The sequence below is a fragment of the Papilio xuthus genome, unplaced genomic scaffold, assembly GCF_000836235.2.
Source record: "Papilio xuthus unplaced genomic scaffold, Pxut_1.1 DF827714.1, whole genome shotgun sequence".
Classification (NCBI taxonomy): domain Eukaryota; kingdom Metazoa; phylum Arthropoda; class Insecta; order Lepidoptera; family Papilionidae; genus Papilio; species Papilio xuthus.
In genome coordinates, this window is record NW_013530935.1 from 6567483 (window position 1) to 6583887 (window position 16405).

The 16405-nt window shown below is 34.0% G+C and overlaps 2 protein-coding genes and 1 long non-coding RNA gene across 3 annotated transcripts; 1 reads left to right on the plus strand and 2 right to left on the minus strand.

Moving 5' to 3' along the window:
• Positions 1-419: 419 nt before the first annotated feature.
• On the minus strand, positions 420-1948 carry LOC106116646 (uncharacterized). Its single transcript, XR_001227832.1, has 3 exons — positions 1791-1948; positions 1212-1310; positions 420-594 (listed from the first exon to the last, which is right to left on the minus strand). It is a non-coding gene; the product is annotated as an uncharacterized LOC106116646 (long non-coding RNA).
• A 2710-nt stretch (positions 1949-4658) lies between these two features.
• jagn (jagunal) lies at positions 4659-7077 on the plus strand. Its single transcript, NM_001312588.1, is given in 4 exon segments — positions 4659-4836; positions 5129-5270; positions 5662-5892; positions 6305-7077. Coding segments are annotated over 4 exon segments (594 nt in total). The 5' UTR covers positions 4659-4747; the 3' UTR covers positions 6437-7077.
• A 1741-nt stretch (positions 7078-8818) lies between these two features.
• Positions 8819-13393, minus strand: LOC106116621 (transcription factor LBX2). Its single transcript, XM_013310506.1, has 3 exons — positions 12938-13393; positions 9421-9596; positions 8819-9132 (listed from the first exon to the last, which is right to left on the minus strand). Exons 1-3 carry the CDS (start codon positions 13356-13358, stop codon positions 9001-9003), a joined length of 729 nt encoding a protein of 242 aa, XP_013165960.1. The 5' UTR covers positions 13359-13393; the 3' UTR covers positions 8819-9000.
• Between the last annotated feature and the right edge of the window lie 3012 nt (positions 13394-16405).

Sequence of the window (16405 nt, forward strand, 5' to 3'; positions counted from 1 at the left end):
CCGACTTTAGAGCTGACGACCCGCGCCAGTGTTCGAGACATATTATTTTTCACCAGCAACTAAAACCTATCTCAAATTATATCATTTGTAATAATATAAAATATACATTTAATTATTTGATGCGTTTTGTATTGAAGCAGAAGATATATTCTGAGTTTTTTTACGGATAAGATTCGATTTAAATTGCGGCACAGTATCAAATTATTATTTTTTTTAAATAAAATCGTAAGAATGAGGTATAAAAGCTTTGACAGATGACAGCAGACGCGTGGCGCTGCCGCTACCCACTCTTCTAAATTCGTGTATAAATTTATCGTTATCTCTGTCTTATCAAAGATCACGAGAGGGATGGCAATAGTTTTGAGCACAAGTGTTTTAGCAGTGGAATCTCGCGTTTAGGATAGCATAAAACAAACAAAGATGGTCAAAAGATTTTATTATACAAATATTACATTAAATATGTGAGCCGTATGACAGGGGCCGCATATTGTGCCTAGTCGTGAGCACGTCTGGTAGGGCTTAGGGTTTCTTTTCTTCTACGGCCGGCGTCTCGGGGCTCGGTGAGGGCGCAGGTTCTGCCACCGCTGACTTCACCTATAACATTTTTAATTTCCATTAATAATTTTTAAACGCTAACGTGTTAAGAAAATTTACTAACCATTTCTAAATATTGTCTCAATTATTCTGCAATTCATTGTAATTTAATGTTTATTATTCGGACGATTTTGCATTATTTTAACTTCATCATCATCAGCTCACTATACGTCCCCACCGAGGGGCTCGGAGCCTACAATAAGTTAAGGGTGATTAGGACATAGTCAACCACGCTGGCCCAGTGCGGGTTGGTTGACTTCACACATATCTTTGAATTACTTCTCAGATATGTGCAGGTTGCATCACGATGTTTTCCTTCACCGTAAGAACGTCGGATAAATGTACATATGTAAAATCGAAAATCGAAAAACACATTGCTACATGGCGGGATTCGAACCCAGGACCTGCAGATTGCAAGTCAAGTGCTTGAACACTGAGCCACCGACGAACTTAAGACTAGTTAATTTAAGAAATATGTGTCAATGTTAACTATCCAGACTTTATAGCGGTTCGCAATTTCGTACACGATTACGCGCAGAATAAAAATTTTAAGTATCTGTGAAACATGACCCCAAGCTAACCGACAGCTGTCAAAATGTTTGAATATTCAATAGTACCTCTGGTGCGGGGGGCGCGGGCTCCGCTGCTGCGGGGGAAGGCACTGGTGCCGCTACATCCTTCTTGTCCTCATCCGGCGTTGGCGCTGAACTGCTCAACTGTTACCAACATTATAAAATAAATCATCACACTAAAAAATATATATATATATATATATAACTTTATAGTTACCCCTCTTTTGGGCCACATTTCTCAAATCGAACTTATTGAATGGAAAAATATGTATAGCTACTTAAATTACAATTAATTTTTTTGCAGTTAAATATAAAAATAAATATATTTCAAATGCAACGATATTAGGAAGTCAATAATTATATTTATTATCATGAGCTCACTATACGTCCCCACCGAGGGGCTCGGAGCCTACCCTAAGTTAAGGGTGATTAGGCCATTGTCAACCACGCTGGCCAAGTGCGGGTTGGATAACTTCACACATATCTTATTATAATTAAATTTACTTGTGATAAAATAATAGTTTAATGAAATAATAAATTTAATAAAATATTATACATAATAAAGACAATTAAAAATTTTCCATCTTTAAGAAATAATAAATTAATTAATTATTTAAAATTTACCTGTACAGCAACGAAGGCGAACAAGACGATAACTACAAACAACTTCATATTTCTGCACTGAATTGTTACCGCGGGATGACAGACAGTAAATTTTCGCGCCGGGACCGCGGTCTTTTATGACCGAGCACCGGAAGACGTATCAAAACAATTTCTGAACGACAATCGATAATGACGCCTGTTTATAAAACATCGCTGCAGCTGAAACAATTAAAATCGTTATCGTTAAATAGCTTGTTTCAGATTTGTCGCGCCACGAGTACGCATAGTATTGTGACGTCATCATCGCATAACCTATTATTCCCTTTACCAAGTATTCAGGACATTGATGTTACGGGATCTATAAATGGATAGTTCATTGCTTGAGAATCATAGCTTAAGTTTCCTTCCTACTTAAACGAGCCTGTTGAAGTTCCTGATAATTGTTTCTATCTCTATTAATAGTTCGAATACCACCATCGTTACAAACCGCCACTAAAGCGGGAAAAGGGCAAAAATCAAATATGCACAAAATACAACGGTTTATAGCCTGTCCATGAATAGAGTTCAGGGATCCTGGAGGAAAAAAATAATAACTCTCATCTGTTTCATTGTACGGTGTCAGCTCTTCGATTGTGATCCAGACGGAAAATTGCCCATACATTTATAATTGCGTATTCGCTATTCCTACTTTTGTACATGAAACTCTAAGACTTACCCCATTTTGTCAGTGAGGATTATAACAAATTAAAAACATTCAATTACAGATTCAAAATAATGTATTTCTTAATGTAAACATAGGTTTAAAATCTTATACATCATTCAATAGTGCGTAGAATTGTAATTACTAATGCAGTCGACACGGCCTTTGCAAATAAGTACACCGTGTAATGTAAAAATGTACCGACCCACAATGTTGTACTAAAATACATATGTAATTAAATAATTGATTTGACTGAAATATTATAAAAGAATGCAATGTTTTTATGATATATTACAGTGCGATTGTAACTAGTCACCCTCAACTTCGTTTACTAGAAATTAAAAAATATTAATTCCAGCTTGATACAGAAAAAGGGTCTTGACAGACAGACGGACGGGCAACAAAGTGATCCTATAAGGGTTCCGTTTTTTTTCTATGAGGTACGGAACCCTAAAAACTAAATAGACTATCCGTTATACCAGTCTGTAATATACCTCCGTTCCAATAGATTTCCTAGGGTTGGTAAAACACCCGGTGGGATTTATTATAGCGGGAAATAATGTTAAGGGTTGACAACCTAAAGAAACAAATTAGCTACAGGGAAAGCTTAGGAACCTCTGGTTTAGTTTTTTCGAAGTGCAAACCTTCTTTTTATTGCCTGTGGAATAAAATCAGAAATTTGATATCCGTATCTCCTTATATTTATAAAATCATGTTAATTAAAAAAAAAATTAAGACGTTATCAATTAATGATTGTTTAAAATGCATAAAATTACATCAACCGGAAAACGTCTAATTGTGAACGAGAAAACAATTAATAACATTCACCCCGTAACAAATTCATTAGCAAATGGAAAAATTATGCATTTCTCATTTCGTAACATTGATTTATGTTTACATTTTTATTACACCCAGAACGTGTAGTTGACGTAAACAAACAATTACTAGTACTAAATACTAAGGCAGTACGAGAGATTAATTAAATGAAATTAGAACTTTTTTTACCACAAACAACAACATAGAGAGCTCCTATCGATACCCGGACTTTGTCTCCAAAAATGGCAATAAAAAACCAGGAAAACAACCCTATCTATGTTTTTGTACTCGCAAGTTCATCTGTGTGTTTACTTAGTCTATAAACACTTGAACTATAGCAAAATTTTTTCTTTTCCATTTTGAAAAAGAAACGGTTTTATTATGTTTTTGCTCATGTTTGCATGCCTAGTAGAAACTCGTAAACCTAGTAAACGTGCATATTTTCCAGTATATGTTCATTTGCAATGGTCACTTATATTACTGTTATCTCGTCATGCATTTTACTTTTTCTATAAATCAATACGAATAGATTCCTCTAACATTTTAATAGCAAATATAAATCAGGAGCAAATCATGTTAAAAATCGCGTATCACGACGAACTTTTTCTTAATAAAACCAAAAAAATAAAATTTTTAATTTTGAACTTTTTTAAGCTAATTCTGCGATTAAAATTACCTAAATGCAATTTTTTAAATATTATTTCATGCGGAAAAGGGAAGAACGCCTACACTGGAAGACATTGGGTAACATTAAGTATGTATGTGATTATGGTGCAAGCTTCGGTGGGGTAGTGGTTAAGCAGTGGACTAACCAGTCCTGCTATAGTGAAACATTCGATGAAAATGTACCTTACTTCTTAGACATGATCTTAATAAATATTATTTACTCGTAATAACGCAAGTCTTATCTTTTTTTGTATTTGACAGAACTGGGAAATTACTGAACGAAGCTAAATTTTTGAACGCGTCAATTTCGTGACGTTGGCAATCTGTCATTGAGAAAATAATGTTGCCATATCATATGAATATTACATTGTTTTTAGGTACTGAACAATGGAAAAAAAATCGTACAAAAATTTTTCAGAGGCACCAGCCGTTCTAAGTTTTTTTTTGTAAAAACAGTTCTTATACGCATGTTCAGCAATAAATGGTGATAAGACAGATAGATATGTCATTATTCAAGTAACAAGATATAAATTTAAGTAATCCTTGTACAGTTGTCCAAAAAAATTATTTAGATGATTTTTAATAATTAAACATTTGGCTAATTGTCTTTTTGTAATGGCAACATTAAGCTGACATTTTGCCAGCTCGGTTCGATTTCGTTTGGCAGATGTAATATAATGATGTATTGATTGAAATTTAATGAAATATTGTGGTGTATGAATGAAGTAACTTGTGTTTATCATAACATCTTGGAGTTTATTTTTGTGTTAAACATTTCGTGCGTTTACGATAAAATATGGCATCCCGCGGTGGTGTAATGGTAACAGGAACGAACGGAGCTGATTTCGAACATCGGGAAAAAATAGCGATACAGTATCAATTAAGGTAAGAGTTAGAATTATTTATATGTAGTCGGAGCTGCTATAGAAATACTCAGTGCTGTGGTAATGTGACAACGACATCGCATTCAGAGTTCCGTCAAAGTATTTTTAGACATAAGCAAAAGGTGGGACATTTCGCGCCACTAATTTAAATCAATGTATTAGTAATTCAATAGGAAAATGTCATTTAAATATATTCATTACTGTTTTATCAATAAAAACAATAAATGTTTCTACATGGTTTTAAATGACTGCCTTCAATAAGTTTTTTGATTATTTTAAACGTTCTATTTCAGTGCACTGAATAAATCAAGACTTAAATACTGCGTGTTCTTTCAACATGTGCTGTTCATTGTAATGGTGGCCAAGCTCTCCGCTGATATACTTGACAAACTTGATATTTTCATACTGGAAATTGAAGAACTGCAAATACCACCGGTTTGAAACATTTTTATTTCTTTAACTTATTAAAATAACTATAGTGGGCTTCCACTGTCATAAGTCTTATATGAAAGCATATTGTTTACCCTCTCAGTATCTTCAAGTAGAATAGAGGCAATAATATGCTTTTTACAATTACTACATATAGGACATTTGTGTTAACATTGCACAAATATTAGTATAAAATTAGTTTATATGAATGGATGTTTGCTAGAAAATACCACCAGAAAAACAGTATGGATGATGAAATTACATATATGTGTAGAACACTGTCGGGAAAAAAATATAGGTAACTTATCAAGTTTTCTTCAAATTCCACACAGACAAAGTTGCAGGCAAAAGCTAATAACTAATGTATAGTCTTTAACATCTAAATATGTATTTGCAGCCCCTTTGGTGGGAGTACATCTGGTGCCTGTCACTACTCCTGTCTTTCCTCGCCCTGGCAGCTATAAAACGAAACAACATTACAAATTTACGAAGATATATGTATGGGATAGTTTTCTTAGGCTTCGGTCCACTGTTATATGGCCTTGTTTACTACTGCGGAGATGTTTGGAGGTACTTAACAAAAGATGAAGATGAAGACACCTCAGAAATGGATATTGAGTTATGGCAGGTTAGTACAAACTTTAAAATGTCTGAAATTTCGCAACAGTTTATTTACAATTAGTTAAAATTATTCACTTTAGTGATATAGCATATAGAAAAATGTGATTAAATTACCCTTGTCATTATCTTTTATAGAATAGTTTTGAACTATGTTTTAAACGGACATTTTGGTGTCAGAAACCCACGGTTAATAGTTTAAAGGACAAAAGTTTTGAGCTTAAAACATTTTTTTTAAATAGAAAAGCATTGAAATATAAAATCAGCGCCATCTATGTTTAATTAACAGACTCTGAAATCTCACGTTTTGTTTCCAAAATGATATCATAGATGTCACTATTTTATAAAAATATTCTTATTGAACTTAAGTAATATTATTTTTAGTGTAATAGTTGTATTGTAAGTTATTGTTGTGTTTGCAGGACTTCCCGTACGGCTTGTTGTGGTATGCATTTATATTTCTCGCGTGTCAAGTACATTTCTTCCAATTGTACTTCTGTACTGCGCTGCTGAAGGCGTGGCGGGCGCGGGGAGCGCTCAGGAAGTCTGACTAAATATTATTAAGTTTTCTTTTTTATATCTATGGAGTTGTCACTATTGTTCATTGTTGAATTTAGATTATTTTATGGACAAATTGTTACAAAGTTAAACTAGACACGTGATTTTATTTAGGAAAACAGTGGAAAATAATAATCATAGTAATTAATTTTGATGTTTACGTTTTGTGTGTAACCGATAATTTGGGACTTATGTTAGTTTATAATCGGACTAGGAGTCAAATTGTGAAGCTGTCAGTTTACAATATGCCTAGTAAGATAAAAAAAGTTCACACTCTTAGTATATCGTACGAGGTACTTGTTTTTTTTTAGTATCTCTATCCACTCCAAATAGTTTAAAAAGTGTATTGTAAATATCATATGTCGAAAAAAAAATATCTATTGTAATTTATTGAACTAGAAAGGTTGTTTTTATTACAGTTTGTCTGTTTTTATGTAACATGTTTTGAGATCTTAAGAAAGAATGAGTTTTATTTAATGAAAAAAGGGGTAAATTGAATTTGTAGACTACTGATTTGTTTTTCCGAACGACTTTATTTAATTTTTGTCACTGCCATTGAAATGTACAATTTTCATTTGTGTTTATAATAAAAATGTACATAAATTCGTGTCATTTTTAATAAATTATTTCTTGAAATTGTCACAATTAAAAAAAATCAATAAATAGTAATTAAAACTTGTTTGGTTAAGTGTTTATTTAGATTTGAAAATTCCATAATTAAGATATAAAAGAATAATCAATAAAAATATCACGTCTAAATATACTTTCTCATTTTGATATGTTTTTATTACAATGATTTTCTCTTCATGACTTTCGACATAGAATTAGTAAGAAATTAAAAATATATTTTACAATAAAAGAATCTATATTAAAAAAAAACAATATTTTAATAAACATTAAGGTAAGTCGCCTTTAAAAAAAACTAGGATCTAAAAATTAAAAAAAAAACATGACAGCTACAGTTCGAAAACGACCTTGTGACCTTTTGACGTTAGCTGTCATAATTTAGTTTGACACATGCTCGCCGCAGAGTCGGATATTCTTGTAGGTCTTAATTAAAGTAACTTGTAAATAAAGTGGTTTTATCAATTTTATTTGTGTTTAAAGTTTTCGCCCACATGTGGTTGTTTTTTTATTGAATAAATATATTTTGAATTTATCAACGGTTTTTTTTTATCTAACCTCAATTATACAGGTGTCCCAACAGGTTACGTACATAGGAAGGGAGATGATAGAGGTGGTCACAAGGGTCACCAGAAAAATAAAATAAAAATTCCCCTCTGCGTATTACAAAAAAAAATGGCATTTTTTAAAAAGTAAAAAAATTTACACCTTCTGGGGCAATTTAAATTTTCTTTAAAAATCTTTGTTAGTTGTATTTTTTTTTATTTCATATTGATAAAGGGTTATTGACGATAACATAATAGCTTTTTTTTAAATGTAGCAATATTTGTAGGTTACAAAATTGCCCCAGAAGGTGTAAAATTTTTAAGTTTTAAAAAAATGCCCTTGTATTTCATCAAAAATGTTATATGCATTTGAATCGCAAAACAGTGTCCCGGTACAATATAATAAAAATTTAATGTACATTTAACAAATCTGGTTCATTATAACCTTGGCTCCTTAACAAGGTTTCTCTATTAAAGGAGCCAATGACTTCCTATAAGTTAAACTGCGGCTGTACAATTTTTATAAGTTGAGTAATAATTTTATAATGTAAAGAGAACAAACAATAGTAACAAGAAATTACATCAAAAAAGCTAAAGTAGTTAAAAATTAAGTGTAAAATAAACGTTTAAGTATACCAATGTGCGAACGGGGGTATAGTGTGTGTGTGTGTATGTGAGGGTTTTATGATTACGTACATAATAACTAAAGTTATCAAACAAAATATTCGTATTGATAACATGTTTAGCGCTGCTATCTTTATGAGGATATTAATATATTATCATACTTATATAGATTTAATTCAGTTTTACAATTAGGTTCATCCCCAAAAATCTTAACAAATAACATAATATCGCGGCTGTGGCGATAAAAGTAGATATACAATGACGTCATTACACTCAATCAATCATTTCAAGCGATGCAATTAATCTGAGATAATGATAATAATGGCGACTCTTATCATATAACATAAGTACATTTGAAATCCAATAAATACATAATTAAGATTCCTGAAATGATTTTGGCATTTTAATAATTATAGATATTAATTATAAAAGATAATTTTTGACCAGAATTCGATTAACTCTTTGTTTAATTATAAAGTAAGGTGTTACGTCGCGTAATATTATTTAATATGATCCTGTAAAAAGGGAATATATTTGCTTATAAAATTTTTTACAATATCTAAAAATAAAATAAACAAGTATTATTCATAATATTAAATTTAATTACTTTTTTATTTTATATTCTCCAAGTTGGTACTGTCTTGAGGTGTAAAAACATATTGCCCTCTCTCTTATTGTCATTGAAAAAACAAAGACAACTAATATGTCTTACACGAGTGTTAAGACAGAAGAATTTCATGCTTAGGAGTATGCAGAGCCATCTAGTGTCAGTCTTGTTCATCGGCGATGGTAACGTCATCGTCGGAGGCGTCCTCCGCGGAAGGCGGGCTGCCGCTGTCCGCAGCATCCGGCGCACAACGACGCCACTTCGCACGCCGATTTTGAAACCAAGTTTTCACCTGAACATTAAATTAATCGAATGTAAATATTAGGTATGTGGCAAACGAGTAACGAGGACGTCCCCTAACAACGATTTTTTGTATTGTAAACGGCAAATTTACACGTATGTGATTGAACTGATGACTTCCTTTTAATGTAACCGTTAGTAGCAAAAAATTACACGTTAGAAAAGGTATTTAAGGTTATACGTCTATGCGATTGCCATTTTCATGATTATTGTCTCCGTGTTGTTTCACGCAGGTACAAAAGATTTCAAGATTTATTACAGGCTGAGTAGTATAACTGACCTGTCTATCGCTAAGTCTAAGTGATGCGGCGAGCGCTCGTCTCTCGTCAGGGCTGAGGTACTTGCTGGCACCAAACCTACGCTCGAGAGCTGCTGTCTGTGCGGCGCTAAACCGCACCTGCCCGCCTTTGCGCCGCCCGCCCACACCCCACCATGGGCTGCAGCAACCGGGCGCCACTAAAGACAAACATGATGTTACACATGTCTACTGGTAACAAAGTTTTGAAATGCTTATAGTCAAATACTAAAGGGTATCGGTCTAGCTGTCGTGGATTCGGATCCCGCCCTTCGTCGAATGCAATGAATAAAACTATTATTCATTAATAGTATTAAACTTCATGCTTATTTGAAGTGTTTGCAAATATTACTAAATTACAAATTGACCGCGACTTTGTTCGCGCGGAATTAAAAAAATCTAGTCATAAAGTAGCCTACGTTACCTGTAACTTTAAGGAGCCTGCCAATGCATATATACGAACAATCAAATCTTCCCAATTTATTATGAGTAGAATAGATTAACGAAAAATTCTATATATTTTTGCTAAAAATCTTATAGAAGAAACATACATCGAGTCTTCATTCAACTTCATCTCAATTACGTTTTTTCCCCGTATGTATTTATGTCGTATATCAGTGTTTTCATGGTAAAGCTCGCGGTAACGGAATTGTTTGTTTTCTTGAAGGACGTGAGTAAAAATCCGTGCTAGTTTTAAACTTGTATCAATATACAATGGTAATCATTATCAGTACGTGGAATGGGTCTGGCCTAATTGAGTTGTTCACATTATCTGTTATCTGGCAATCAATTGATAACATATTACGAGGACTTGTATCACCCAAAATTACTTTAATTTCTTATCAACGGATCTACGATTGCTTGTTAATGTTATAGTATACAATAACTATTAAATTGATTCATTTATATTTGTTAGTCATTCGCACTCACAAATCACTCTTAATAATATTATAAATGCGAATGTTTGGATGAATGTTTGTTAGAAAATAAATCTAGAATGACTGCATGGATCTCGATGCAATTTGGCATGTAGAATATAGCGTAGAAGAACACAAAGGCTACTAATTAAGATTCTTTCCGTGCGGATGGAGTCGCCGGCGACAGCTAATGATAGAACGATTGATCATCAAAGCTGTAGATGTAGCGAAAAGCTTTCGTCATACAAAACTTTGTTATAAAATCTACATACTGAGTCTGTTTATTATTACTTCTACCGCTTTTCATGTTCTAAACAGAGTTGTAGTTGCAAATCTTACTAGTATAAATGTAAAAGATCTAAGGAATGCTAGTTAGTGTGTAATATCAAAAAAGCTTAATGGATTAAAATGTAATTTAGAATAATGATAAATACAATGCAGAGACATTTTTTGACAATGGTAGAGCCCGCAACCACTTGTTGGGTGCGAGAATGGGTCAGGTCGGCAGGTGCATGATCACACAGAAGACAGGCCCTAAACACCCTTTTCTTATAAGGAAATAATGGAAAGGGGATGTGGATTTGGAAGTCAACCAACTTGCATTTAGCCAGCGTGCAGCAGCGGGTAGGATCCGAGCCCCTCAATGGGGACGTATAGTGAGCTGATGATGATGACGATGATTTTATTCAGAAAATATGTATAATCTTCGTGGGAATTTTTCTATGTAAAGAATAAGTTTTTATATTACGCAGAGGAAGTTGCGTGGTATAAAGCAATGGTGTCATGTGATCGCGATGTAACATAACGCCACTTATTAAGATAGCGGCGATTAAGTGATAACATACTTTAGCTTACAAGTTAACTTTGATAATATTGATTGAGGAAGTTAATCAGGTACCGCATTTATCTAAAGCTTTTAACAATCATTGTTTACTTGCGGCTGTTTGATTTTGTAACGTATACCGTACGGTACTAGAATTCGGTACGTAATACCGATTGGGTATGATACGGTACGGAAGGAGTTTCTACAGTCTAGATGAGGAGGCAGGAAGGGTCTTTTGAACCTTTCGTTGAAAGTTCCATAGTAATTGATGATTTTAATTTCGTCTTTCGTGGCTACCCATGGTATTATAATACGAACTGCGGGGTTAGACAAAATGCATTCGCTCAATGTCGATCGAATTTCAAAAATGTATAGAACTGTCAATAACTTTCGATAAGTCATGTGATTGTCGCGCGTCAGTTTCATTATATCTTTAATTCGGTATGGAATCGCTTCGAATCGAATGTCAAGAATGGACGGATATATTTGCAAAATATATTTTCCACGGAAATAAAACATATTTAATGGTGATTTAGTAACATATAGGTTTAGTAAATAACTAAATTTCCTATCAGTTTAATATCACTGATATGTTGTATACAAATATTAGTTACACTTTGCTAATCTCTTTATCTATCTTAAAGTAAATAGCAAAAAGTAATTTTGTTATTTTTTTATTCGATAGCACTATCTGGTACGCGAGGAATGGATTAATATTGAACGAAATGAAGTAACTCGGTTTGATATATCCGGAATAGTTTTGTGTACCAGATACAAAGTTACAAGTTATATAATTATATGAAAGAAGGATTTGATAACGTAAGTAAATGCAGGTAGACCGAGGAAAGTCAGCCAAAAACGCCAAGTAGGCTCCTTAAACCAAGCAAGTCATATAATTGTGTCGACTTTTACAGACTACTTTAACAAACATCTGTATAATATAGAAATCACAGACAGCTAAGATGTGCATAGAGGAAGAGGAAACAATGTATAAAAAAATACAACACTGCCCGATACTGTCCATCTACAGGGTTAGGTATCTCGACCCCTCGGTGACCTGCCCTCAAGCAAAATACGCGCAAGACGGCATGTGGACTTGCGGAAATCCTTGGCCCTACCACTAATTAACGGTTTGATTGTTGATTGTTGAATGATAATTAATATAAGATTTGTTTACCGTAACCCTACCGTAGGTTACTGGTACGGTTTCTGAGTTATGTTGCGTTTTTCTCAGAAGCCAACGGTTAGAGCTCCTGTGATTTAGAACAGTCTCTATGAAGTTGAGAAAAGCATATTATTCACAGAATGACATAACTAATTTTTTATAATAAGTGTCCGTAAACAATAAAATAATCTTATCTCTATCCAGTGTCATCAATATCAAGCTTTAATTTATCACGCAACATAGCTAATAATAATAATTTAAATTATAATATTACAAAAATATAGACAGACAATGATAATGTACAGAATTTGAAGCTTAGAGGGCCTAGCACGACTATTTGCGACATGCGTTTTCTTAATGTCTTCGACAAAATATGTCACAGTATGCAATATCAAAATATGCAAAAGATGAATGATGGTAAGGACGCTGTACAAACTATACACAATATATCGATGACGTTACGAAAACTTAAGAATATTCGTGATAGAGCCTCTGTTGACAATTACATTGAACAACTTTAAACACTTTGAAAGCAATTCTTCGGGTTATTACGCGATGTATAAATCTTAATGAATAGTTAAAATAAACAGTTGGTACCTCTATCAAATCCGTAAGTATGTCGTATACTGTAGGGGTGTGCCATCAGTCTGGTGGCGGCGAGCTGACTGCGGAACAGGTGGTCCGTCATGGCAGGCTCACTGTAGTAGCTGGGTGGAGGCCGTGATTCCACAGAATAGCTCCCTTTAACACGGTACGGCCAGGGTAGACCTGCCTTCATCGGCAGCGGGTACAATGGATACGTATTTCTTCTCACTTCCACATTTAAGCTCACTTTGGACAATTCTATATCTGACTTATCAACATCTGCGAGCCGAGTCGTCACTTCATCTATAGGTTGCGCTTTACTCGTACATGTTAAAGGCTGTTTAGGTTCGTTGCTCAAGTTTCTGTGAGGCTTCTTAGAGTCCTTGAGGATGTCCTCGATGAGAAAGGATTTCCTATGTTTGCAGGCGCACATGTCGACGTCCCGGCCGGTACTGCCGAATTCATTATCAGTGTTATCGTGGCGAGTGTAATTGATGTGTACGACACGCCTAATCGTCAGCTGATAGCGAAGCACTTTGCTGCACGCTTTTTAAGGGCATATTGACAGGGAGGAGATTAGCACTGGTTGTAGAGACAGGCTGATAGTGCTGCCAATCCCATCCCCCCGAGGATCATGTTATTAATTTGCCAATAAATACTCCATGTGTACTCAGAGTTTTATCAAATGTAATGAAATCAGGGGAATAGTTAACTCGTGCTATCAACTCGCCAGGCGAGTTTACTTTCATATGACATAAATCGTAATGGGATTTAATGCGAAAATTATTTATGTCGATTTAACTGTCTTGACACATTATACCTTTAAAGTGTGCAGACAAAATTGCCATTGATTACTATAGTTTTCATTGTTCCTGTTGTATTTATCTGATATTGAATTATACAGAAAAGATTCGGGCTCATTGTTCAGCGGCGCAATAACATCATCATCAAAGCTAAACCTCGTCCGCACATACAAACTTGTCACAGATTAATTATCCTGCAGACCGAGCTGTGTGGTAATAAAATATGAAAGCGCCAGCTTTAAAATAAAAAATGCCTGTAAAAATTTCCTATTTTTTATATCATAAGGTGGCAAACGAGCGAGTTGCTACCTGAAATCGCTGAAATAGCGAAGTGACCGTTGCCCATAGACATACGCAATTGCACATGCGTTGCCTATCTTTAATCGACGGAGGAGAGGATGTACAGAAAGAAAATATTTTCTCTTTCCATGCATCCTCTCATCCGGAAAGTCCACTTCCACTTCTCACCCTTTCCTTATAAGAAAAAGGGTAGGAAGGGAAAGAGGACTAAATTAAGCCTCCGGACTTGTTTATAATTATAATAAATTAACAAAGTATGAAGTAAGATAATGCATATTTATTAATATAATATTCTACTGCATACCAATAATGGTGTTATTTTATAATACAAAGAAAATTAATGTTATTAACAAACAAGTTAAAGAAATAAAAATTGTAAATTTTTTTGCAAGTAGTATTTTTCTAAGTTGTTTGCTAATTCGACAATGTCTAAGATATGCTTACTCTGTACCCTGACCAGACCTGTGTCTACTCCAATGGATTCCTCTTCACAAACAAAGGGGTGAATTCGCAAGCGCACCTTCCCTCTCCACTGTGCTCACCATCCTATATCATATTTTCCAGGAAAAATAAGATTTAGTAATTTAAAAAATAAATACCGTAGAATCTTAGAACTTGGTAGACATATTTTTTGGTATATTATATTTATGTATATTTTTATTTTGATATTTTCTAATCGACGTAAGTAGTTTTTTTTGTGAAAATAATATTATTTTCAACTGTAAGTCAAAAAGTTTTGTCACATTTTGAACCTATAATATTTATGAAATTCGTAATTTTGTAGTTTAATAATATTAAAACAGTCCACGTTTTTGTTAACTGTTGGTCACAATAGCGGAGCCCTCTTTGCTTCGTAATTAATGGGTGGAGTTTTTCTACCTTTTGTTACGGAAGGGCGGCTAATTGTCTCAAATTAATTGGACCCGCCGTATTTTTAAACCCTTTATTCCCTTTGTCTCGACGATTGAGTCGAACGCGGTTTCTGAGCACGCTCAAGTAGCTTTTATTACTGTGACAACAAGGGGCGATATTCCGTAGACTTTCCGACAATAGAGATGGGTCCTGTGTTGTTCGCTGTACGATTTGCGTTTAAAAGAGTTCCCAAATTGTCGAGTCACGAACGATTTGTGAATTCGGCGTTAATTGGTAATTTATAGTTCTGCCTGTTTGTTTGTTTTGTGGAGAGCAGATTGTCCGGTTCTGTACAAGTGTTCTTTGATGTTAAAATGACGGGATTCAAATTATGTAAAGTGGTTTAATTGGAAGACAATTTTTATAAGATTTTAATGTTTATATCCTACACATAATTTAAATGTTCTAAAATACTTTTAATCACTCAAATGACGTAATCGAATCGATATTTTATTCATTTAAATTTAATTCTAGTAAGTTACTCGACAGTAGGGACAAGGTTCTTACAACCATGATGGATCAAGTGAGCTAGCATGAGCCGGCGGGCGCGGGCTGCTCAGTCGCCATCAAGCCTGCCTCTATTTGCATATAATAAATTATCATCAAACCGGAACGCCGAGCTTTAGATAATCTACATGCTACAGAATCAATTAATCTATCCATTTATTACACTAACATAACACCGTGTAACCGATCCATAACTTCCTCGTGCGCGACGGTGAATGTAACTGTTCGCTATCCATTAATCACTCAGTGGACGTAGCTTACAAATTGTCGCATATTAACGCGGCTTTGTACGCTGAAATACAAACAGTATCGTTGTGTGGGAACAGGATTTCGGGGTCATGAATCAGTGGCGAGCTGAATCGATATAGATAATGGCCGATTACTTAGAGTGAGTTGACAGCCCTACTGTGTATAGGGATGTTCCTTTTATAGTTTTAGACATCGATAAGTAATTTGTTTAAAGTAATTTACAAATACAGCATTCACAATTATATCAAATATTATAATATAATAATAATATAAGCAGTAAATATTTAAATATTAGGGCTAAGATTGTAACTGCGGACAGCCATCCTACAGATGTTGCTTGGTAACCTCTAATCCTAGTAGGATTATTTATATTTAAACACTTTACTAGAAATTGTTCTCACCATAAACGGCATCATACTTTATAGCTTGCTCGATTATTTTAATTGCTTACCATACTGAGATGTAGAAAAACTATTTATTCTCAATCCCTTTATGTTATTTAACGATTATAAATACATAAAGATACTTGTAATTATTTAACTTTATACCTACAAAACTTACATGACTTGAGAATTATTGTTTACTTATTGGCTGAAATGTTGCGCTTTTATCGTAATAATAGTAAAATAAGTTGTCTTCTCATTATTTAAAACCATAACGTTCAACTAATGCGCCATAAATTAATACAAAAATATTGTGTGGTCTGTTA

Bases quoted from the DNA above. Each gene is read 5' to 3' on its own strand.
- LOC106116621 (XM_013310506.1), bottom strand. From the start codon at position 13,358: ATGTGCGCCTGCAAACATAGGAAATCCTTTCTCATCGAGGACATCCTC. The intron at 9,597-12,937 runs GTACCAACTGTT...GTTTGTCTTTAG, and splicing joins TACTTACGGATTTGATAGAG to TGGCGCCCGGTTGCTGCAGC. The intron at 9,133-9,420 runs GTCAGTTATACT...TTTAATGTTCAG, and splicing joins TTAGACTTAGCGATAGACAG to GTGAAAACTTGGTTTCAAAA.